This window comes from Ornithodoros turicata, chromosome 8 (genome assembly GCF_037126465.1).
Source record: "Ornithodoros turicata isolate Travis chromosome 8, ASM3712646v1, whole genome shotgun sequence".
Lineage (NCBI taxonomy): Eukaryota > Metazoa > Arthropoda > Arachnida > Ixodida > Argasidae > Ornithodoros > Ornithodoros turicata.
In genome coordinates this window covers 169,410-194,746 of record NC_088208.1, presented here as the reverse complement: position 1 = coordinate 194,746, position 25,337 = coordinate 169,410, and the positions used below count along the sequence as shown (strand labels likewise).

At 46.2% G+C, this 25,337-nt stretch overlaps 1 protein-coding gene across 1 annotated transcript in view; it reads left to right on the top strand.

Annotated features, from left to right (window-relative positions):
- The first annotated feature begins 8,064 nt into the window (after positions 1-8,064).
- LOC135365809 (prostatic acid phosphatase-like) overlaps positions 8,065-25,337 on the top strand; it is a 35,805-nt gene continuing 18,532 nt past the window's right edge. Inside the window, exons 1-2 of the mRNA XM_064598522.1 lie at positions 8,065-8,102; positions 8,524-9,015. Coding sequence (XP_064454592.1) covers positions 8,564-9,015 — 452 coding nt within the window. The 5' untranslated portion in view covers positions 8,065-8,102; positions 8,524-8,563. The remainder of the gene's footprint in view (positions 8,103-8,523; positions 9,016-25,337) is intronic.

The following is a 25,337-nucleotide window of genomic DNA, read 5'->3' as shown; positions in this document are numbered from 1 at the left end:
CTCTACTATTCGTCCGTGCATGTTTATCGTTTTGATAGATTCTTTTTTCATTTATTTTCCTGCATGTGTCTGTTGTTTATGTGATGGGTTTTGGTTCTTTATTAGCTGTTATTCGTGTTTCTCATTATTTCCGTATGTCTATGCTGTTTACTTAATAAGAAATTCATTAATTGAGTAATGTTGGAACAAACAACTTATCTTCCCTATTGTGCTCGAAAATGTTCATAACTGTCATAAAACAGGCGTACGCCTCCCGTCTTCAACAAATCAGGGCAGATATTATTAGAGCTGATTGTTGGCTAGGAGCGTGCTATGGGGTGAAGTTCATTTTTTTATATATTTTGTGTGTTGGATTCATAAAACAAAGTAAGGTTTGTAGTGTCTCTTAGAATGAAAATTGTATGGGGACTAGATTAACAGTCGTGTCAGACGGCACCTTAAAGGACCTTTCTACGAAATGACCATCAACGCGAAAGGAGGCCCCCAACGACATTTGAGGAGCAGAAGGAGCAATCTCGACAACAGTGTTATGCCATTGTACCCTCGCGCCCAATGTAGCTGAATGTAGGAAAACCTATAAAATGTGCATAATGGAGTGAAACTGTGTAAATGCATATGGCTTCTGCATCTTGATTTGTGGCGCACAGACCAACTTCAAATTTCCACAGCAGACAGGGAAAACGAAACCAAAAAAGGGAGCCGGTGAGGGCAGTCAGTTGAGGAGCACTCCTTTCCCGCCTGTCTGGCAGGCGCCCCCGAACAAAGGCCATTTGAGAGGCCGAAGGCCATTTCTCGCAATTGACATTTGAAATGCTGTCTGACTAGGGTATAAGATGGGCGGGCAATAACATTTTAGTTGGTGGTTATGTACTTTGCATGTTCATGCATACTCGAATCTGAGAAGGAAACCCCTCTCTACGCGCGGCCGCGAAACGCGCGGGGCGGTCTTGGCGCGCGCTCCTCCTTGTCGCAAAGTACCCTGCTCCAAATATCCTCCGATATCAGACGAGGAGGGTAGCCATGGTCGAATCTATCCTCCTATTTCTGGGGATACAGCTAATATCCTCGACCGTCTACTACTGTCACTGAATGAGATTTGTGTACATGATATCCAATAGGTTCAGTGAGATTTTCATAGAATTTTGAACGAGAGATATTTCATACAGATGTTCCTGGCATCGCAGGGGTTAGGAGGGGTTACCCACAATCTTTCTGATGATTTTGTTTCGGAGTTCCATTTTAAGGCGAATACCAACGACTGCTTAGGGACCCGTGGACGAAAGTACTTTAACACAAGTTGAATAAATCGAGCAAATTGGCTTTTGAAATAACTTTTCTCTTACACACAACTTCACGGCGTGTTTCTTCGGACGTTGACATGCCACTGACGTCTCACAGGGAGCTGCATCTTTCTAACTGGATGCCAACTAGGTCAGGCCACCTGTCAGTCTGACGCAACACTCATCTTATATATCTGTGCTATTAAACGCTTACTTTCTAACTGGATGCCAACTAAGTCAGGCCACCTGTCAGTCTGACGCAACACTCATCTTATATATCTGTGCTATTAAACGGTTACTTTACACATGCTAAAGTGCTGCACAACGGTTAGCAACTCGCGTCTTCAGAATTAAGGAAGCCTTTGATATGTTGCGTATTTTCCTGACTAGGTACGATAATACGAGGCTCTATATATTTTCTTCGAAACATTCGTTTGACAGTCAGGGTGTAATCGTGTCGTGGCAAAATACACTTATTGGCTGACAATGGTTGGGGAATAACAGGGTGATTTCGCGCCGGATCAGGCAGGGTGGTCTGGTCGACTTGTAATATGTTTTTTCTCTTTCAAACATGTATTAAAGCCTTGTCCCTACACTGTCAGAAACGAAACGTATAAATTTACGCTTACGTCCTATCTTACCCTTACTAAGCATAAATTTCGACAAAATCGCGTACGCCGTATCCGTCAATCTCTGTTTTATTCCTAGTACCCGTAAACGCGCTCGCTGTAAGCGTAAAGGGCGGAGGTTTATGCGTAAATGACACGGAGAACATGATTTACTCTTATATTCTGACGCATAAGATTTCGTCTTGACCGATAAACCGATGCTTTGCGTTGCAGTATATTAGCCCTTTACGCCTATCCCGGCGTCGGGAACTTGGCGCCCCCATCGCCCGGCAGCAGCCGCAGTAGCCCCCTCCTGCACTCACGGGTGGGTCGCCGCAGGAGGGAGACCCCCACGTATAGCTGTGCGTGGCTGTTCCGTGTTTGGGGAAAGGGGGATCCTGGTGGTTGAGTTGAACCAGAGGTTGTTTTGGACCCCTCGGGGCCCCTCTGGGAAAGCAATACACCACTTTGGCCTCTGCTTCCCATAGACGGGTGGTCCTGGAAGGCCCGGCCAGGACTATTCAGCTAGTCGCCATCTCCTATTTTCCTTACTTTGTCTTTTCATCTCCTCCTCCCTGCTCTGTTTTTCTTATTCACCTTCTTTGGCGGCAAGGGTCAACCTTGGGCAGTACTTCTTCCTTAGAAAACTGCACTCGGGTATAGTGCAGAGGCAGTGTTAACGTGTGGGACACGTTCCCTTGTTGGGCTCCATGGTGGGTGACACACTTCTGCACCGAATCACATCCTCCACTTTATGGATAACACACACTCAAAAAAACCTGATCGGCGCCACAAAAGGCACCGCACCGAGGTCCAAACATTACAGTTCTTCAACTCCACTGCAGAACCATGGTTCCCTAAGATCCTCATCGTTCATGCTGAAGATCAATCAAAACCCCTAGCTAGCGTATCTCCTTTCCTCGTTGCGAAAACTTTTGAACAAGTCATTGGTAAAGTATACAATGCAAAAAAGTTGAGAACTGGTGACATCCAGGTTGAGGTACAGAGCAGGCAGCAGAGCTCAGCACTGTTGTCCCTAAAGCAAATTGGTGATATTCGAGTTTCAGTGACTGCACACCGCACACTCAACACAGTCCGAGGCGTTATATCTAGTGAGGAGCTACTGCAGTGCTCCGAAACAGAGATCGAGGAGGGCCTAAGAGACCAAGGGATGATAAATGCCAAACGGATATCCATCCGCAGGGACAACAAGGAAATACGGACTAGGCACATTATTCTGTCTTTCCAATTGCACACGCTCCCCACAGAAATAAAGGCTGGGTATGTAAACTGTCACGTCCGACCTTACATACCCAACCCGCGTCGATGTTTTAAATGCCAGAGATTTGGCCACCATTCCCAAGTGTGCCGTGGACACCTGATATGCCCCAAGTGCGCGGGCGACGGTAATGACCATACAGCAGAGTCGTGTAAGAGTGCTTTCCATTGTGTGAACTGCGAAGGCAACCACCCCTCTTATTCAAGAAGCTGCCCACGCTTTAGCGATGAAAAAGAAATCTTGAGAATTAAGACTGTACAGCAGCTGACATACAAAGAAGCGAAAATACAACTGGAGTTTCAGAAAAAGGGATCTTTCTCTGAAGCGGTGCGTCGGGGAGTGGCATCGCTCAGAGTATCCGTGGGGACCCAAACTTGTGGGCCTCCACTCCACACTCCCCAAACACAAGAAAAGTCTGCGGAGTGTCCGCCTCCGCCGGCTTCCGCCACAATCTCAACGGAGGTTGATGGCGCGCTTTCAGTTTGGGATGGGCTCACTGGGAGCTCATCCCAGACTGCCACACACTCAATGGAGCTTGACGACGATGACTGCATGTCGCAGAAATCGTCGTCAAGTCTTCCGAGTACGCTGGACCAGGGAGCTCCTTCCCAAGGGAAGGAGCAAAGAGAAAAACATGGAGGTCGAGGTAGAGGCAAGGCAAAAGAGAAACAGAGGCTTCCCCCGCCAAGGGTCACACCCCCTTAACACACAATGTACAGAGTCCATTTGCTCTTCTTTATTTCCATTCTAATTATGGGACAGGTATTCCTTCAATGGAACTGTCGAGGCCTCCACAGTAACATTGATGATGTACACGATCTTTTTGAAAAGTACAGAGCTGTCTGCTTCTGCCTGCAAGAAACATACCTACACAAAGAAAACAAACCCTTTCCGTCGCCATAATGTTTTCAGGAAGGACCGCACAGACAGCGCACGTGCATCTGGTGGTGTGGCTGTGGTCCTTCCGCAGTGCATACCTGCAAAACACTTCCCACTCGTTACAGACTTGGAGGCAGTAGCAGTCGAAGTGTGCCTCGACAGGACTTTGACAGTATGTTCACTCTACCTGCCCCCATCAGTGTTAATAGAGCAAAGAGATTTTGAAAATCTATGCAATCAACTCCCCCAGCCGTTTATAATTTTGGGCGACCTGAATGCTCACAATCCTTTGTGGGGAAGTGCAAAGCTAGATGCACGGGGGAAAATGTTGGAGAGGGTCCTCCTTTCGGGGTCACTCTGCCTCCTGAATACTGGGTTACCTACCTATGTGAACTCTGCAACACAAAATTTTTCTTCCATAGACATTTCACTATGCAGCCCATCGATTGTTCAGTTTCTCGACTGGACAGTTGAACAGAATCCTCGGGGGAGTGATCACTTCCCAGTAGTGTTAAAATTTCGTACTCTAATCAACACTCTGACAACACGCCCTCCCAGATGGAAATTTCAACTGGCCGATTGGGATCAGTTCTCAAAAAAATGTGACCTCTCACTGATTCCTCTTGATACAGTGACGATCGAGGAAGCTAGCAATCTTATCAACAACGTCATCCTTGATGCGGCAATACGATCCATTCCCCAGACTTCTGGTCGTCTCCCAAAGCGACCTAAACCCTGGTGGAATAGTGAATGCGAGGAAACTCGCAAACTTCAAAATCGGGCGTGGGGTATATTTCGGAGGTACCCCACAGCACAAAATCTCTTACTCTTTAAAAAGGCCAGAGCAAAGGCCAGATGGACGCGAAAACAAGCTAAGCGGTCCTCTTGGCGCAACTTTGTTTCTTCTCTGTCCTGTAACACCCCATCCAAAGTGGTGTGGGACAGACTCCGCAAAATCAGAGGGGAACATCTCAGTCGTTCAGTTCCTCTTTTAGAAGTCAATGGCCAAGCATGCCAAAGCCTAGAAGAACAGGCTAATGTCCTCGGTGAACACTTCGAAAGCATTTCCAGTTCTTCCCATTATACAAGTGAATTTCTTAAAACTAAACAAAGAGCTGAAAAACAAAAACTTGCGATACATGATGGCGATGGTTCTGCGTACAACCAACCATTCACCATGGTAGAACTTTCACGCTCGTTATTAGCTGCAAAAGCAACTGCTCCAGGCCCAGATCGAGTTACATATTCCATGCTCGACCACCTGTCTGACTTATCAAAAAAATGTTTACTCAACTTCTTCAACCATGTTTGGATACAGGGCACATTACCATCTGCATGGAAAATTGCCACTGTAATACCCCTCCTAAAACCAGGGAAGGAAGGTTCAGATCCAGCCAGTTACCGTCCTATTGCTCTCACGAGCTGCATAGGTAAAACCTTCGAGCGAATGGTAAACAACCGACTGATTCACCTCCTAGAAACAAATTATTGTATATCTGAATTCCAGTGCGGTTTCCGAATGGGGTGTTCCACAGTGGATCACCTCATTCGTCTAGAAACAACTATTCGTGAAGCTTTTGTCCGAAGGCAACACTGTTTGTCAGTTTTCTTTGATATGGAAAAAGCGTATGACACCGCCTGGCGATACGGTATCCTGCAGGACCTCTGTTCCATTGGTGTAAGAGGTCGCCTTTTTAAATGCATTGCTGATTTCCTTCAGCACAGAACATTTAGAGTACAGCTTGGAACTACTTTATCCCGTTCATTTGTGCAAGAGAATGGTGTCCCGCAGGGATCCGTTCTTAGTGTGACATTATTCTTGGTTAAAATTAACTCTATAGCAAGTGTCATTCCACCTTCCATATCGTACTCTTTGTATGTGGATGACGTCCAAATATCATGTTGTTCGGGAAGCTTGTCAAGATGTGAACGACAGATGCAGCTGTGTATAAATAAAATGGCCAAATGGTCTTCACTGAACGGGTTTAAATTCTCCACAGAGAAAACAGTGTGTGTCCACTTTGTGAGAATGAGAGGAGCATTTCCACCACCCACGCTCAAACTTAATGGGCAAGATATACCTGTAAAATCGGAGAGCAGATTTCTTGGTGTCATATTCGACTCTAAGCTCTCCTTCAAGTCTCATATTCAAAACTTGAAGGTGAAGTGCCCCAAGTCAATGAATTTAGTGAAAATCCTCTCTCACAGATCCTGGGGTGCTGACCAGGAAACACTCCGTCGTGTGTATACATCTTGCATTCGCTCGAAGATAGATTACGGGTCCGTCGTCTATGGCTCTGCCCGTCAGTCTGTGTTGAAATCCTTAGATACTGTTCATCACCAGGGACTCAGGCTCGTTCTCGGTGCTTTCCGAACCTCACCGGTCGAAAGCCTGTATGTCGAATCTCATCAATATTCCTTAAAAAGACGGCGATTTTACCTCGCAGCATCATATGCACTAAGAATAAGAACTTTTCCGCAACATCCAGCATTCACTTCTGTCACAAGTACACGGTTTAAGCAACTCTTTATAAACAGACCCTCGGTAGCCCCTCCTTTTTCTATGCGCATTGAGGGGGATGTTCTGGATCACGAATTTTCGTGCTATGACACCCCTGTTTTGGAGTGTGGTAAAAGGCTCCCACCTTGGGAACCACCTCCAAGGTCTGATACTACATTGACAAAGTACAGGAAACAGGAAACTGCTACATCAGCACTACAACAGGAATTCGAACACTTGAAAGAAAGTTTTGGAAATCATGTTGAAATTTATACTGATGGGTCGAAGTCTAGCGCAGGAGTGACTTGTGCTATATTTCTGGAACATGCACAAGGTCACATCGTATAAAAAATATAGCTTCCATTTTTACTGCAGAGGTGTATGCCATTATCCTTGCACTGAGCTACATTCTTCAAGGTTGCATAAAATCAGCCATCATATACAGTGATTCCTTGAGCTTCATTAATGCCATCTGTAGCAGACAGAAACAAAAGAATTTCCTTGTGCAACGCGCACAATCCTTGGCCAGCTCTGCACAGAAGAGGGGTTATTCTGTTATCCTGTGCTGGGTGCCGAGCCACATTGGCATATTGGGTAATGAATTAGCAGACCAGGCTGCTGCAGCTGCAACTTCCAGTGACATTACCCCATTTGAAATCCCCATCCAAGATATTAGGTCAACACTCAAGAAATCAATTTACGCTAAGTGGCAGAGCTTCTGGGATACACAGACATGCAACAAACTCCACTTGATCAAACCTCACATTCAAAGTCATGCAGAGTACCTGGAAAATCGTCTGTGTAGTCTGTTACAATCAAGATTACGGATAGGTCATACATACGTTACACACAAGTTTTTACTTCACAGAGAGGAGCCGCCTCAATGCACGCATTGTGGTGAGCTTCTTTCTGTTATGCACATACTCATCACATGTCCACATCACGAAACTCATCGTCAGCGTCATTTTAAGGAGTTTTATACATATTTCTTACCTCTTCACCCAGCACTATTGCTCGGTGATGAGGCTATCATCCCTTTTAGTCGAGTTTTCAGTTTTTTAAAAGACATTGGAATTGTGAATGTTTTGTAGTTTTAGGCTTGCTTTTCATCAGTTGTTTTTCTCTCTTTTTTAAACATCGCACCTATTTTTAACTAGTCACATTTTAATCACAGTGTTGGCGCATTATGACCTGTGTTGTCGCTGCGCCACAAAACCCCAAATCATCATCATCATCATCATCATCACCTTTACGCCTATATTAACGCGTATTCTTTTTCAATCATTATACGGGCCCTGCCTTCTGAGAACATGTGCATGGTTCCGTGTGCAAAGCGTCTTTTCTTTTGCTTGGTTAACGGTCACTCTGGCTTCTGGCGTCTCATTTTAGCCCTTTACGCTTATATTGACGCTGATGATTTTTCAATTGTTATACGGGCCCTGCCTTCTGAGAACACGTGCATGGTTCCGTGTGCAAAGCGTCTTTTCTTTCGCTTGGTTAACGGTCACTCTGGCTTCTGGCGTCTCATGGTCTCACATCATGCAGGGTCTAGCAATGTAAGTTGTCACTTTTTGCGCTGAGTGTCTGTAGTTTTTTCTCTTTAATTTCATATTCCATTTGTGTCAAACGTATCACAGAAAGATAATGGAGCAACCAGTAATTAATTAGCGGAGTTTGAAAGCAAAGAACGTTGCTCCACTGACCTTGCCATTAGCGTCGTCCTTGTTCTAACTTACAAAGTGGCCATGCGGTCAGAGAAGGGCAGAAATATTGTGATAGAGCTTCCTAGAACTCAAAAGATTAGCCATGCAGCTACTTGGGTACTCCTATTCGTTTAGAAATTAAAGACGACGTACTTACAGCCCCTACTGTGATTTCATAGGATATAGTAATATATGCCATTAGTCTTTTTTTTTTGTATTGCAAATATTCGCCTTTCATTTCATAAGATACGGTATCTGTTTTCTTGTCTTTCAGAGCGCAGTAGAAGAAAGCAGCCCTTCCTGTCTGCACCAAAATGCAGCTTCTGTATTTTTGCACAAAATTTGCGTGCATCCTACTCTGCATTACGACAAGCTTAACCTCAGCGGCTCCTCAAAAAGCTGACGTGCGCAAGGAACTTGTCGTTGTCGTGTTTCGACATGGAGCCAGAGCGCCTCTGGGAACTTTTCCCAGGGATCCAAATAAAAACCACCACTGGCAATATGGTTTTGGCCAGTTAACGAAGCAAGGAAGGCTAGCTATGCACCAGATAGGGGAGTATCTTCGGAAGAGATACCGTACAAGCTTGTCTTTTGACCCACGTGAAGTATGGGCTCGAAGTAGTCCAGAACCAAGGTGCTTTGACAGCGTGGCATTGCTGCTGTACGGTATGTACCCCATTAAAGAAGAATATCAAAGATGGAAAGCGGGACGAGATTGGCAGCCAGTACCCATCATGAGTCTACCCAAGCATAATGACAAGTACACGTAAGTATTTATCCATATTTTCACCCTCAGGGTCTCCACAAATTCAACCTTTCATTGTGTTCGTCCGGCTGCTTGGCTTCCCGATTGCCTTTCGATCATTATTTATTTTTTTGCCTTCTATTATTATCTAGACATATAAACAACGCCCCATTTACAGGGACCATGCGGCAAGGCGATGGCGCCGCGGTGCGACCTCGAGTGGACGCATCTGGCGTTAACAGCTGTCTTCTAGCCAGCTCAGTTTGCCGCATGTAGCGTGCGAACGTTTTGTTGCCGCGCTAAACCCGTTGCATTGCTAACGGCGCAATTAGCTACAAGAAATACCCACTAGTCTGTGCTTCGCTCACAGACAACCTACGCGAAACGTTTTTCTTAGGTTTTTGGCCTCGATCACGGAGTAAGAAGACTTACTCCGTGGCCTCGATGCTCGGTACGCACTGTTGCATTTGCATTCGTTACGAATACAGCGCGGCACGGTTGTCATGGCAAGCAAGCACGGCGAAACTAAAAGCACACGCACCGAAAAAGTTGAGCTCGACTGAACTCTACGCGGTATGGGTTATGGTACCTCCGGCCATTCAGCTGACCAATGAGCGAAGGCGCACCGCGGGAGCGCATCCCATCACTGCTGTGCTGTCGCCGTTGGTTTCCCAACATGGCTGCCTCCGTTGAAAGCACGTTGGCGAAACAAAAAGCTCTACTTGCTCCGTATGCCGTAGAAGCTTCGATACAACTCAAAGTTCCGCCGACCATAGCACTATTGCTCGTTCATTGTTGTCAGTGGAATGGAGGTGTGACTGGTCCAACACACGTGTTTTCCGTATCAAGAACGCACTTCGCTCACAAGCGTGCCATACGACCACCAACTTCGCACTGGGTACGTACCGTGGCCGTAACGGAGAGGAGTTGCAGTGTGGGCCAGCCTCAGCCAAGCACAGCTCGAGAAGACGATGCTGCGCGGTGCACCGTAAACGAGTGGCGTCCGTGCACGCAAGATAAGACGCAGATTCTGTGGCTTTCAGTGGGAGTGAGTGAACCTTACGATATAGACTTTGGCCTTCGTGCACAAGTGAAAACAGACGTGAAAACAAGGCTGCGTGATGCATCGAAAACGTCGCGTACCCCTCATGAAAGCGCGTTTATGAGACACCTCTGGGTCTGCTTCCGCCTGCTTCCTGGTAACGCAGAATAGCAGGCACGGCGTGGCATTTTTTTAAGATTTGTGGGCCGCTTCAGGACCCCTCCCGGAATGTGTCGCGGTCTCCCTGGGGGGCGCGACCTACAGTTTGGGAACCACTACACTATGTAATGTACTGTACGTGTGGACCTTCTGCGTGAAGTGAAGGGACACATCATTAAGTAGCCTTGCTCAGACGGTACAGGAAAACGCATATTTCGGGAAGACGTGATCGGTCTGTAAGGAGTGCTCCCGGCCCGTGCTCACAAGTTAGAGCACGGGTCGGGCCAAGTCCAAAGGGCAAAGTGTTTGGGGTCCCGCTTCAGCCGTTTCCTTGTACACCGTATCTGGCTGCAATCGTCAGTAGGGAAGTGGCATGCGCACACCAAGTCGTCGTCGGTTGAGTCAGGCCCAGGTACGGCTTCGTCGCTTCGAGCACGGGCCGACCGATAAACGTAGGATCGCGCAGTGTTTTAGGACAGGTGCCGTGCTTTACTGACCACTGCTTCATCAAATACGCTTTCGATATGTGATGTGATAAAGAAAAGAAAAGGAATGTGAGTCGGACTGGCTATCCCAGGACGCCTACACAGATAATAACAAGAATAGAAAAATATGAACGGCATAAAATGCAGGAGCGCAACATGTAGTTCAACAGTTCCAAACAAGTCAGTGTAAAATGTCAAACAAGAGGAATCACTATGAGAGCGCACACAAACTTACTAAGTCATAAAACGTCCAGTAGCCCAGTTGTACTTCCAAAGTCTCAGCCCCTTGCACGACGACTGAGGCCCTAACAGTTTCGTGATGTCAAACGGTCGCCAATCCACACGAGACATGGTCGCCTCTAAAGCCCTTCGAACGTGAACGTATTGTCGACGCCTGAGAAGAATGTGTTCTGCGTCCTCTTCAACGCCACACTCACTTCAGTTCAGAGAGTCACGCATGCTGAGTTTGAAGAGAAGACGTGATTTGTACGGTACATTGAGTCATAGCCTGTGTATAGGACGGTCAATATGTTATACACAGCAATATATTTGATTATTTACTTGAAGGAATGCGGCTACATCAGGTGCAATGCTGCAAGGTGCAACATCTCTTGTTGTGGTTGCATGATAAACCGCTGGTGTTTCCTTGTCTTTCTATTCCTCCTGTCCCATGCCCATTAAGGGGTGTACTCGGAGAAGTGGCAAGGACTTGAGCGATAACGCGTTTGCTGTTCAGAGTCACGTCATAACTGCGTAAATCCACTCCGTGTCGCCCGCTATTTTTTTTAAATGAGAGTCCATGTAAAAAATGAAGGAAATGAGGTTCTGAAACACACTATTTTGTATATACTGTGTGGCGCGTATGTATTCTATTAGCCCGTTGGATGGTAGTTGGATGGCAGGTCGTTAAAGTTCGACGTAAGAACGATAAAGTAAATCTTTGCGCCTGCGGCCCTAAGTTACAGCGTCCTTCTTCCGGGAATATTCACCATATGTATTGCGTTAAGGCCCGAGCAGTTTGAAAACATTATTAGTGTCCGAGGTTAAAGAATAAAAAGCAAAAAGAAAAACATCTATGCTATCAAACGGCTGAGCGTTGGAATCATTGCTGCTTGATTCGTAGCGCGTACACAAAACTTTCCTTGACCAAGAAGCACAAAACAAAATTAAAGCAGCGACGCTCGACATGAACCGCGATACCTAATAAAACCGACAGTCGGTGCCTTTTTCTGAAGTATAGAACGGCGTTCTAACTCGTGGTGCAGTGTTTCACAAACTGTGGGTCGCGACCCCCTTGAAGGTCGCGGCAGATTCAGCAGGGGGTCGTGAAGAGGCTCGCGAGCGGCATGGGTTTGGGTCTGCATTTTCTGCTGAAGCCACTTCCCAAAGCTAGGGTGGGATTACTAGGAAAGTACCTACTCCTTAGCACTCCCAAGAAAGCCGTCATTTCGTTTGCCATTATGTACTTTGCGAACTTGGCTTCTCGGTGGTGTCATGGACATGCTCAATGTGGATCCGTAAATGTGAGCTACTGTGTCCAAACCATGCCCACGATTTTGAAGCTTCACTCTAACAAACAAGTCCTACACTGCCAGTAGGAACTGGGGCTCCAACTGCCACGCGTTGCCTTTTGTTGTTATTTCTTTGTACGATGGTTTCTAGCCCAGCTGGTTTCCTTGGCTTTAATTGTCAAATAAAATTGCTGCGCCACTTTCGTAAATTACTGTTCACGCACTGAAATCGAAAATGTTATTGCATCGCGAAAAACAGGAAAAGGGGGCGGTTGTTCGCGACGCGACGTTTCGTGTTTCTAGAGGATATATTTGGTTGTATTTCCTTGGGTGGCCGAGTTTGTGGAGCACTGCCATAGTGTATAAACCCTGTTTTCAACTCGTAAGCGAAAGCGCTGTATTGTACAGCATGCGTATCAAGCGAGACCGAGTGTACTTATTGAATATGACTTTCTATCTCAACAGCATATGATGCCACGTTCGATTACCTTTAGTAGGCTGTTCGCCACACATGTGTGGCTTACGACTCGAGTACACGTTACGAGGTTACGAGGTTAATAAAGAGACCTTCTGCACTTTGCGTAATTTGATGCCAAGGATTGGCTTAGGTGTCTCCTCGACAATTTCGAACATTCGAAAGTCTGAAATTATTAATACGTATCGCTGTTTTCGGAAATTGAGCAACAATGGCAAGAAATTGTGATTTTCAGATCGTATATCATGATCGTCAATCGCTCCCACTTAAAATTCACCTAAAGTTATTCCAAAATGTCTTGATGAGACACGACAACGCCCCCCGTGACCTCGAGAAAGTATTTGGTGACTGGCCAGCAGCACCTGGACGTGTTTCACACTCTGTGATCTCCTTCCTTAGACTTTTGTGGAACAAACATCCCTTTAGAATACTTGGCATTGCGATACCTCGCTACACTCAGCGTAACGGAATAGCCAGCGCAACGCAGAGTTCGCCCAACATCTCCATATTTCTCTTTTTCACACAAACCAACACAACCCACTTAATAATTATGTGTACAAAATGTCTCTGTGTGTCAATGCACCGCGTGTCAAGCTTATGCTGCGGTGTACAATAACATACAAGCCTGGCTGCATAAATCAAAAGCATGCAGCCGGAAATTCCGAAAACCTTCTACAATGAAAAAAAATGGCTAGGAAACAAGCGAGCTGGTGAAGATGATGCATAAGGTAAAACCCCGAGACTAGGGAACACGAAGGGACAGACACAACACGAAGTCTCCAACAGAGCTGAAAATTTTACTTCACATACAAGAAATATATACAAACAGAAGGGAAGGGAACGCCAGTTGAGGACAAAATAGTAGGTCATTTCGGGGGAACGAGCAGTCTGTTTAAGGCCGGACCAAGGATTACGGATGGTTTGCTGACACAGTTCCCACAAGAAGTTATGAAAAGGGTCTCTCTCAAAAGCCTTCTGTGAGGGTCCACTTCGGGTGCCTTTACAATTGTTTCATCCCATAGAGGGAAGCAATCTGAGCATTCTTCCAAATGTTTTGCAATTTCAGAGTTTGAAGTTTCATTTTTTACTTTTAATGAATGCTCTCTCAAACGATCATTTAAGCAATGTTTTGTCTGGCCAATATAACAGAAACCACAAGCTAAGGGGATCTGGTAAACAACGTTTGAAGAACAGGGGACAAACATATTCCGGTGATTCTTGCAAAAAACTTGAGGTTTGGCGAAAGGCGTGAGGTGGTCAAGACGGAGGTTGTTCTTGAAAACGAGGTTGACTTGAAACTTCTTCGCAACGGCTAACAACTTGTGAGACACTTTGTGAAAGTAAGGTAAAACCACCCGTTTGGGGACAGAGGGCTTAGTTTCAGGCGAACCAGGAAGCAAGGTGTTTAACAAAACATTTAAAGCACCAAGTAACATGTGATGGGGTAACCAGCATCATTCAAACGGAGAAGCTGACTTCCCACAGAGGGAATGATGACAACAAGATTTTTTACGGCATTTGGTAGGATATGTGTGACCAAAACCCGTTTTACAGTTTTAGAATGACAACTTGAAGCGGGCAAAATGGGTTTAGCTTGACATTTGCCGTAAGACCAACAGTAAGACCGTAAGACTTCGTGTTGTGTCTGTTCCTTCGTGTTCCCTAGTCTCGGAGTTTTACATTATGCACCTTCTACAATGTCCGAAACCAGAAGCTAAGTGGAGTTGGCCTTCATCACACACTTTAGAACGCGAAATTCTCAAGTCTGTGGTAATCATATCTGCGGAGTGTGATGTATCATCCAGCCACATATTTCTTTTTCCCGCGTATGTGCGGTGGATTGCTTCAGTTTCATCCTTCGCGGCGATCCGAGGTGCAATTTGCAAGTGGGGTCATGTAGACACCTGTACGCGAGAAGCGACTTGTTATAATCCACGATGTGTGTTGACAGCTGCAATAATTATGGTATAGCTTCGCTGAAGTCGCAACTTGATAGCGAAACCCCGACGTTGTTGTTACCGTAACGTGAGATGACAACGGCGTTCACCACACATGTGGGACTTGATAAGCATTGCGCAGCGTAAGGATAATCCTAAGCTTGGTAGGACTCGTGGCAGTTTTGGAACGTTGTGTTATTGACGTCTTTGAGTGTCAAATGAAATACAAACCAAGTCACGCGGCGTGTGCTCAGACACGTACAAGTACTGTAATTATGTATACATATACGATACCATATACAGAGGGGGTAATGTACCTAGGATGCAATAGAAATATTTAGGAAAATAATATTTGGAGCACAGTACTACATCATTGAAAAAGTACTTTATTCAGAGCGGCATTAGTTACTCAGAAAAGACAATTAATTTAAAGTTACACGACCCAGAAAGTAATTCATTTACAGGAAAAGCTGCCAAGACCAAACAGCACTTATAGGTACTCATCAAATGTGATTCGGTTACTATTGAGTTACCTCTTGCAGTGTCTGTTTAAAGCGGCCAGATATCACAACGTTTCCCGCATTCGAGTAGTAAATAATTTGCACAGTGAACTATAATGATGCAAATATAGGTCAGCGAAATTGATGCGGATCACTTGAACAGAAGGAAGAAAGCCATCTAATATCGATGTTAAATTAATCGTTCTATGGCACTAGACGTGGCACCCATCATTAAAGTGTCGCACTCATACCACAACAAAACAAATGTATTAAAAGAGCTAGGTTAAAAATCTACATAAGTGATATGGTGACGAGCCAAGGATTCCGTTTGTGGCGGAAAAATGCGAAGAACGCGGATTCCGAGTTTCGTGACGGCGTAACGCGGATTCCGAGTTTCGTGACGGAGTAACACGAATTTGGCATTTCTTAATTTATTTATTTATTGGTCGATCGATTGTTTCCAAAAAGACGTACTTTTGTTCCTGCTTGCGAACTAAAACAGTGCTACAGATTTCACCGTTGATTGGAAACTGGAATTGGAAATGAAAGAAAAATATGGAGATGCTAGTCCAGACCCAGACAGGACTGGCTACTCCAAAACGCGTTTCTGGGGGAAAAATAGGGACAAAAAAAAACAGGAATAAGGTAGAGTGGGTAAAGCAGAAGAAGGCATAAAGGAAGGCGGGGAAAAGGAGAGGGAGAGACGTTAGGCACAGAGAAACACTCACTGGTTCGTAATGTCAGATACCGCGCGAACACAGTGTCACACAAGTTGTCACAGGGTGTCAAGCAGGTTTGAAGCGGTAAGGAAGTCGACAAGAGCGTACCAGATGGGCAAGCCAGCAGCCGAGAATCTTCGCCATTGATCTTCGAGAGTTGCTTCGCTAAATTTCCTGGCAAATCGTAGCAACAATCGTAATCTCAGGAGAACAAGTGATTGTTACAGATCCCTCTACAGAAACGACCAAAGAAACCATACCTTTTCGGGAGGTCCACGTTCAACAAACTTGCAGGCTCTTTCAAATCGCAATGCTCATTGGTTCAAGTTCTAGTTCTCGAGCCGACTGAGACAGCAGATATTTAGGAAATGAGGAGCTTTGTTCTGCTCGAGACGCAGGCCCCTCAAGGAGGAAAATGAAGCTGGTTCGGCATAGGTCTACTTCTGTAATGCTGCATTGTAGGAAATTTCCGCATGAATACAAATTATGAGAACACGAGAGCGAAAGTAATTAGTGGTTTAATTACTCTGACTAAGTATGTCAAAGTTCTTCTTTAAAGTACAATACATCAAAGAAAAACTGTGTATGTGTGTTACTTTATTCATATAGGTATTATTAGTTCGTAGTAGGTGCTCAATTTCTCGACGTCCAGCTATCAACCTTCCTCTCTTTGTTTGAAGTACTTGGACGACCCAAACGACAAGATATCGTTGAAAATTTGAAAAATCCATTACGTTAATCAGATGCCGTGCCCCCCGCTTGTGTCGCATGAATGTCTGTGTGAAAGGGGAACTGTAGGAGAGAATGTGAGAGTGAATGTGTGTCCACTGAGTCAAATGAGGCAACCGGTTGAGTCGTCGGAAAGCGGATGCCAGCGTGGTTGAATTGGTGCAAGCACTCGACCGGTAAACGAGAGATGCGTGATTCAAATCTCGCCGCTCCTTAGCTTCTACGAGGACTGCCATATTTCAGCTGTTCATGCACCCAGGCAACTTGAAGCTTGTGTTGCGGTTGTCCCTTTGTATTTTATTTATTTATTTATTTGAAATACTTCTGGCGTTTCACTCGCCGTGGAAGGACGGACATACATAGTGCGCATATTCCATTACCAATATAACGGCAACAACAATAAGAATCATAATAAAATAAAACGAAAACGATACGCCAGCAAACATGAATCTGTACTCAATATACTACATTAGCTATACATATGCTTATATACACACATACACACACATACACATATATAAAGGAAACCCAGTTATGAGTCACGATAAAGTTCAGTAGTACAGGAGACAAAACAAGGGAGGGTGTCGCAGTCAATGGCCGTCTGCTGTCACGTATTCCATTCTTCAATGGTTTTAGTGAAGAAGGAGTACCGTAAGCAGTTAGTTTTGAAGCGATATTGCACTAAATGTTTGGTGTGCTTTCTGCGATGACTACCAGTTTCGGAAATTGTCAAGTACTTGGCCTTGGGAATGCAAGTTTCGTCGTTAAGTATAGACCAGAGAATTTTTAGGCACATTATTTTGTTTCTGATATGAAGACTCAGAAGCCCTGCCGAGTGGAGCATTTGACTTGGTGATTCAAAACGGGAAAATGTGTTGTTCGCGAAACCAATACATCTTCTTTGATTCATTTCAAGCTCTTTTAATCTCGTTCTAGCTCTCGGAAGCCAAACGAGAGACCCATAATCAATAACCGAACGTACTAAGGTTTCATAAGCAATTAGCTTCACGTGGTGATCGTAATCGCAAAGATTTCTCCTCAACATACAAAGCTTTCTACTGGCGATCTATGTCTCTCTCGATTTCCAAGCCCGAGAAGGAAGTTGCATACGAATTTTGCAAGACCATAGCAGCGAGCTCCGAGGCAGCGAAATGCTCAGGCTTTCAAGAACATGTTGTGCAGCTACAGCGCGCTATTAGCCAAGCTCCTCCATCATCGGACCCCGACTTGTATGCAGACTTCACGATTGCAGAACTCAAGGCGGCCCTGGCGTTTTCTCGGAAAAAGTCGTCACCTGGTCCGGACTTGGTCACCTATGCTGCGCTCCGTAACCTGAATGACACCTGCCTTCTGGTCCTCTTAGAGATCTACAATAAATCATGGAGGGATGGACAAGTCCCTGCTCAGTGGAAGGAGGCCCTAGTGGTTCCCATACTGAAACCTGGAAAACACCCCTTGGATCTGGCGTCTTTTCGGCCTGTCAGCCTTACCAGCTGCCTAGGTAAAGTCCTGGAGCGCATGGTGCTGCACAGGCTCGAGTGGTGGCTTGAGAGGAGAAGTGTTTTCGCCCAGGAAATGTCAGGCTTCCGTAGGCATCGTAGTTCAATGGATTCGGTGATGGATTTGGTCTCTGCTGTTGAGGAAGCGAAAGCCCGGAGGCAAATCGTGATGGCTGTCTTCCTGGACGTCAAGCGGGCGTATGACACCGTAAGTCCCCCCGGTGTTCTTCATGCGTTACTCCGCGCTTGCGTGGCTTTCCGACTTCCTGAGCCAAAGGAAAATTTTTGTCAGAACAGGCGAAGGTGACACAAAGAAGACTGCTGTCCCGCAGGGTGTCCCGCAAGGAAGTGTCCTAAGCCCGTTCCTATTTAATATTGTCATGGTTGACCTCAAGGAATGTCTACCGAGGAGAGCAAATCTCTCCATATATGCGGACGATGTGTGTATCTGGACTGTCGGAAAGTCCAGGCCGGCAATTCAACATCGGTTGCAAAGAGCGCTGGATGCCATCAACAGCTTCTTCTTGAACGCGGGGATGGATATCTCCACCGAAAAAAGCGCTGTCCTTCCTTTTACTCGAAGAGAGATGCGGAAGTTCCAACTGCGGATTGGTGATTGCCCCCTCATACAAATCAAGTTTCACAGGTTCCTGGGTGTTATCCTGGACCGCAACCTGTCGTGGAGAAGGCACATTGACTTCATTATCTCAAAGGCTCAGCGCTAGGGGAATGTGATTCGTCACTTTGCCAGCGTGCGCTGGGGCTGCACTGAGCGGGATCTTCTGGTGCTCCGCAAAACTCTGGATCGCGGGTCCCTGCTATACAGCTTGCCGGTATTGCACGGTATATCAGCCACGTCTGAACACAAGCTTCGGTATACACTGGCACGCAGCCTGCGGACGTGCATTGGTGTCCCGCGCAGCGCTGAGACACGGATGGTGATCGCCGACGCCGGGGAAATACCCATCGATGTCCTCCGCCGAAGAGAAACCATCCGACACTACCTACGGTTGCTCCCTCACCACCGGCGCCACCCTCTGGTTCACAAGCTACGTAGGCGGAAGAACAGTAAACTCTCGCTATGTGTTTCAGCAACATCTGGAAACATCCCTGGCTTCACTGTTGCCCCGCCCGCCCCTTCAGTGGCACCATGGACACTGCCGAGCCCATCCCTCTCGACACACATCCCTGGCCTCCTGGCCGGGGAGCCAGATCCCCGTTTCGGTTTTTAAGCAGTCTAGTTTGGAAATGATGGATACAAAGTACAGAGGCCGCACGGCTGTGTTCACAGATGGTTCGTCTACGTCGGATGGCTCCTCCGCTGCCTTTGTCATACCGGAGGAGTCCCTCTCATGTGGGTTCCGCCTGTCACGTCGCACTTCGTCGACCTCTGCGTAGCTGTATGCCATCTTGTTATCTCTAAAGTCTGTCTCCAAATACCCTCCCCGATCCTGGGTGATATACACTGACTGAAAATCAGCCCTGCAAAGTGTAGGAACCATGGGCATCCGCGGCTCGTTGGCCCCGGTGGTAGTTTGTATCCTGACGGCGCTCAAGGTTCTCGGCGATCAGGGACACCGGGTGACCCTACAGTGGGTTCCCGGCCACACCGGCATTCAGGGCAATGAAGAGGCAGATTTGACGGCTGCTGCGGCCCACCGTATCTCCAGAGCCGTGCCCATTATCCTCTCCAACGGAGATAGGCGCTCCTACTTGTCTGCGTTGGTGTCACCCTTGGCCCGCCAGCAATGGCTCCGTGACATCACTCAATGGTCGCTCCTCCATGCAGTGGACCCGTCATTATCATTTAGGATGCCAGGTGGCTTCCCTCGCAGCTTTACGACACTCCTGCGGCGTCTACGACTCCACGTCGCCTTCACTCCTGTGTTCCGTGTTTAGCTGGGTTACAGTAATACGGCGCTGTGCCTAGCTTGCCGCACCCCAGCTACGATCCTCCATATCATCGAGGACTGTGAGCATACACGTGTGAACGCGAGGTACTTCGACGCCAACTTGAACTCCTCGACCATAGACCATTCAGCCTGTCCAAAGTACTTGGCCCATGGAGCTCCCCTGCGCATCAGTCCCGGGCTCTTCGCTCCCTTTTTGCTTTCATGCAAGCCATAATTCATCCTCTCATATTAACCACTGTGAAGTGGGGTAGGGTCCTGTAGCTACCACGGGGAAACATCCCATGTCATCATCACTTCTTCATTTATTGTTGTTGTTGTTGTTTCTACTGGCCCTGCTGATAACATCGTTTAGATGTTGATCCCAGTTCAAGTCCTCGCTAAATGTAAAACCTAGGTATTTATGTTTACTGACTTGCCTAAGTGGTCGCCCAGAGCTGACAGATTACTCGAAAGACAGAACATTTTTCTTTTTAGTTGTTATTTGCACACTTTTTTGCGTATTAATGGACATCTGCCAAGAGTCGCGCCAACTTTTAACGGAGTCAAGGCTTGTTTGCAAACATTCCTGGTCTTGGCGTGACCCTACTTCCCTGTACGACACGCGGTCATCTGCAAACAATTTAATACTAGAGATAACTGCATTTGGCATATCATTAATATAAAGTAAGAAGAACAAAGGGCTAAGGACTGATCCTTGTGGAACTCCAGAGCTTACATTCAAAACACGTGAGTTTATACCATCAAGGTACACAAACTGTTGCCTTTCAGTAAGGTAAGATTCGAGACAGGATATAAGTTTGTTATTATTAAAAATTGAACCAAGTTTTAAGAGTAGCTTTGAGTGACACACCCTGTCAAAAGCTTTTCAAGATCAAGAAATATCACGTCCACCTCTTTGCCAGCCTTAATGGATGTCGCAAGATCATGTACAAACTCAATAAGTTGGTATATGCTAGAGGAACGCTTTCGAAAGCCATACTGGAGCTCACTTATCACAGAATGTTCTTCAACGAAACTAGACAGGTGACAGTAAACTATGTTCTCGAAAATCTTAGAACAACTTGACAGCAATGAAATAGGTCAATAATCTTTGACGGATGACGCCAGGGATTTTTTTCGGAATTGGAATAACTTTCGCAATAATTTTCCAAGCACGAGGAATCCGCCCTGATTCACATGCTTTCTCATATATCAACTGTAAGTAAAGTGAAATCCCCCCTGCGTAGCGCCTCAAGAAACCGTTTGGAATCCCACCAGGTCCTTCCCTCTTTTTTACGTTTAGGCTGAGGAAAAAAGACATAAGATGCCAGGAGAGCTGGATACCACATCGGGGATTGGAACCATTGGAGGGAACCATTGGAGGAATTGCCTTGCCAACACTATAAGGTAGGCTCGTATGCTCATCAACAGAGTAAACCGACACGAACGTATGTATATTCCAGCCTCGGAATAATTACCTTCCATCAAGTTGTCGTTCTACACAATGCCTTCAGAAGAAGAAACAAGACCGTGGAAACGAGGGTTGCTGTTCCCAACGTTGCGTTGTGCGGTCCGTTGTCATGCGCGGAACGAATAAGCCACTACGAGTAGCGCTGCTGCAGATATGTTCCCTCTCTCCTCCAAAAATAACATGGGGAGGGGTTATTAAAGGGAGGGGTTATATAAGATTTTTCTCATATTGCATTCAAGCTGGGTGTAGCTTAAGCCCAAAGGAAGCGTCGAGCGGCTGCAACAGCGCACCCACTACAAGAGTCCTGACGTCATTTGCAACATCTGCTCACTTCAAGGTCGCCTCAAGCCAGTTCGCCAGTGGGAATGGCGCTACGTCACCGGTAGCAGGTGATATGATCATGAACATGAGAGATGTGTGATCCAGAGTGCATGGAAAACTGTTCATGTGGTCGCAATGCTGTGCACACTACACACCCTTCGTGGCATAGGTCGGCATTTCCCGAAATATTAATTTGTAGAGGAGGTGGTGTTCCTGTACATTAGTCCTGACCGACGATGATGGAATGTCCCTGCGGGCCGATGGACGTGGCCTCACGCTAGGACGGTGCCGGTACAACTGGCTGCCAGGCGCAGTGGCACGCGGCAGCAGAGACATGTATTCATCGTCATCCACGGGCCGCCACACATTCAACGTCACATCATGTCCGGTCTTTCCCACAGTCCCTAACATCACATCACCACCACAGCTCATCACACCATAACCCATCATTCGATGTCACCATCACATCCCATCACATCATTACCCATCATTCAACATCAACATCACAACTCATCACATCATTACGCATCATTCAACACCACAGCCCATCACATAATAGCCCATCATTCAACATCACAGCCCATAACATAAGCCCATCATACACAGCCCATCATTCAACATCACAGCTCTCCACATCATTAGCCATCATTCACAGCCCATCACATCATTACCCATCATTTGACATCACAGCCCATGGTATCATAGGTCAGAATTCAACTTCAGAACTCGTTCTGAATACAACTTCATTTTGAAGATGGACTTTGAAGTTAAACATCAGGGACCGATTACGAGACCGAAGGCTTTGGATACTGAGCAGCATGTCGGCGTTCGGCGATGACTTGGCTTTTGCGACCGTGCGCTGGCACCTGGGCAGATTTCATGTTGAACTAGAGAGGCAGCCGTTTAAGGTCACATTCATAAATTGAACGCGCGCTGTGTTGTGTTGGTGTCGTAATGGCAGGCGGGGCGCCCGCCCACTGCTTGGAGCGAGTCTTCGCGGGGCGAGGGTAAGGGCGGGTGGCTGTAGTGCTGTACTGAAATAGTGTATGTAAAGGTGAGGTGCGTGGAATAGGAAGGACTGGCTGCAGTGGCATCTGGTATGCCGCCGCCTAGTCTTCGAATTGTTGCGCAATGCATCGATCGAGTGTGTTGCACACGATAACAGATCTCTGCCCCTGGTGGCTTTATGGAATCAACTTTCTTGACGCTGCGCTACTGCTCCTTGTACGGCTAACACGTTTTCGTCATCTTCTACGTATGTGGAACCATTGTAATTTTGGCGGTGATGAAACTGCTCGCCGGTAGTCGGCCACGCTCAGAGACTGCTCGCACTGGCACAGGGTTGAGGCAATGACCGGGACCTCATGGTGGACGGAGGCATGTCGGCATGAACCAGTAGAGGGTGAGGGGAAGAATTGTGACTTCGCCCTGTTTTTTTGTGTCGGGTATTCACAGAGCCACTTTCTTCCACTTCTTCCCAGCCACTTTCTTCCTGGCCGGATATTTGCGTGTTCTGCGTTTTGAATCGCGGCTTTGAAATTTGTATATTGCAAATATGCAATAATTAGATTGCGAATTTTCATGCCAATGCATAGTGTTTCTCTCTTGATATAATGTCGTATCTTGATGATAAGAACACTTTTGCTCGTGTTTGGGGCCGACTAAAGGGTATAAATATATGTTTTGCACGTTATGGCATGGCTTGTCTATGCAGCCTGTACCCTGCCACCACGTTGGTGCGTCCTCGGGCAGGTTCCAAGTAGCGATCTCAGGATCAGAATGCGAACACGCTACCGACTGGGCCACAAAGGCCGGTAATCCTTGCGAAGTGTCCCTTTAAGCCATCCAAGCGCAGCGCCCCCCAACCGACCGAGACCCCGACTCTGAAGTTTGAATACAACGCTAAACAGGAAACACCCCTCTCATCCCACCCATCGGAAGCAAGGTCACGCATAGGACTGGAACCTTCCCGCTAACAGTAAACTCAGATTACCACAAGACACGAGGACAGGTGCACTGGAACTGGGGCACCATATTCATGAATGGTCAAAGCATACTTCTGTACAACTCCTCCCTGGATCTGTCAAACTCAGCGCAGGGCTTCAAACTCAACATCACATCATTACCCGTCATTCAACATCACAGTCAACATCACATCATTACCAGTCACTCAGCATCACACTCAACATCACATCCTTACTCATAAATCAACATCAACTGCAACATCACATCAGATCATTACCCGTCACTCAAAATCAAACTGAGCATCACATCACATCATTAACCATCATTCAACATCAACGTCACATCGCATCATTGCCATCATTCAACCTCACATATCCTTCCCACTTCCTAATTTACACTTATTCTAATATAACTTTTCAGTTTCCTTATTTTGTGTCTCACTGGTGCTCATAACTGTACTTGTATATGTATGTTTTCTTCTTTATGAATGCTTTGTATCATTCACGATGTGTTCAATTGTCACTCCGTACTCGATAGTTTGTCACATGTTTGGTTAGATTGTTTGTCACCACAATCTAACTTTATGTTTGTATAAGTTTCTTCTTTGGGGGTCCCGTTTTCTAGCTTTGCTACAGGGCCTCCCTCACATTGTGTATTACCTAATCAGAGATATGAAATTAACAACTACAACAATTCTGAGTGATGGGATGGTCAGTGATGTCGGTGATGGCCACTGTGAGTGAATTCGCCGACCTATGCTTCGTGCACTGCTCACGTAACTTGCAACGTAATGCCAAGTGGTGTGGTATCATTTACTTGTTGCGGCCTGCAACGCAGAAGAGATGCCATTATTCACTGTCAAAGTACGGTGGGAGAAACCATGATATTAAGTGTATCCGTGTGCCTAGGACCAGGGTATTTCGACCAACCTCTTCCCCTAGAGTCCGCTGATGTATGATAAAATGGCTTTAAACAATAAGGACGGCGCAGGACGGACGCACTGCTTCTGCACAAGTGCATTCAACTGTGTCTCCTTTATTGTTTTTAGCACTGTTTTAGCGATTTTATTGTGTGCGACCCACAGGCCCAAATTGGTACTTTATTCACTGTACTTTATTCATTGATAAAAAGCGATTGAAACTTGAATGTGATTGGATTTGATTGATTGCAAGACGAGTGCCACCTGCTGGTGGCACTCGTATTTCGTATCCGACTGAACATATACTTTTTTTTTTCTTGCTTTCACTTATTACCAGTGTTTTTTTTCTTATGTTACACGAAATTTGTTGTTGGACTGTGACATTACCCTGTATCTGGGGCGAAGATCGACCGGGAAATATTGACTAGGGGACAAAACAAAGATGCAAAAATTGTGAAACACAGTAATCTGTCTTCAGCCTCGAAACGTGAAGATATAAGTATAGGGTCCCCAAACAAGCTCAGCCTGCAACGGAGTCATTATTAAAGTATACATTAATGGTTAGCCATGTACATTTCAAACACTTTGGGGGTATTCCTTGCAGACGTGTAAAGTAATTAATACCGAGAAACACAATAACGTAATTAATCAGTAATTGTAACCGTAAATTATTTGCTTTTGTAAGTATTTCGTAATGCATTGAGTGTTACTTTTAGCAT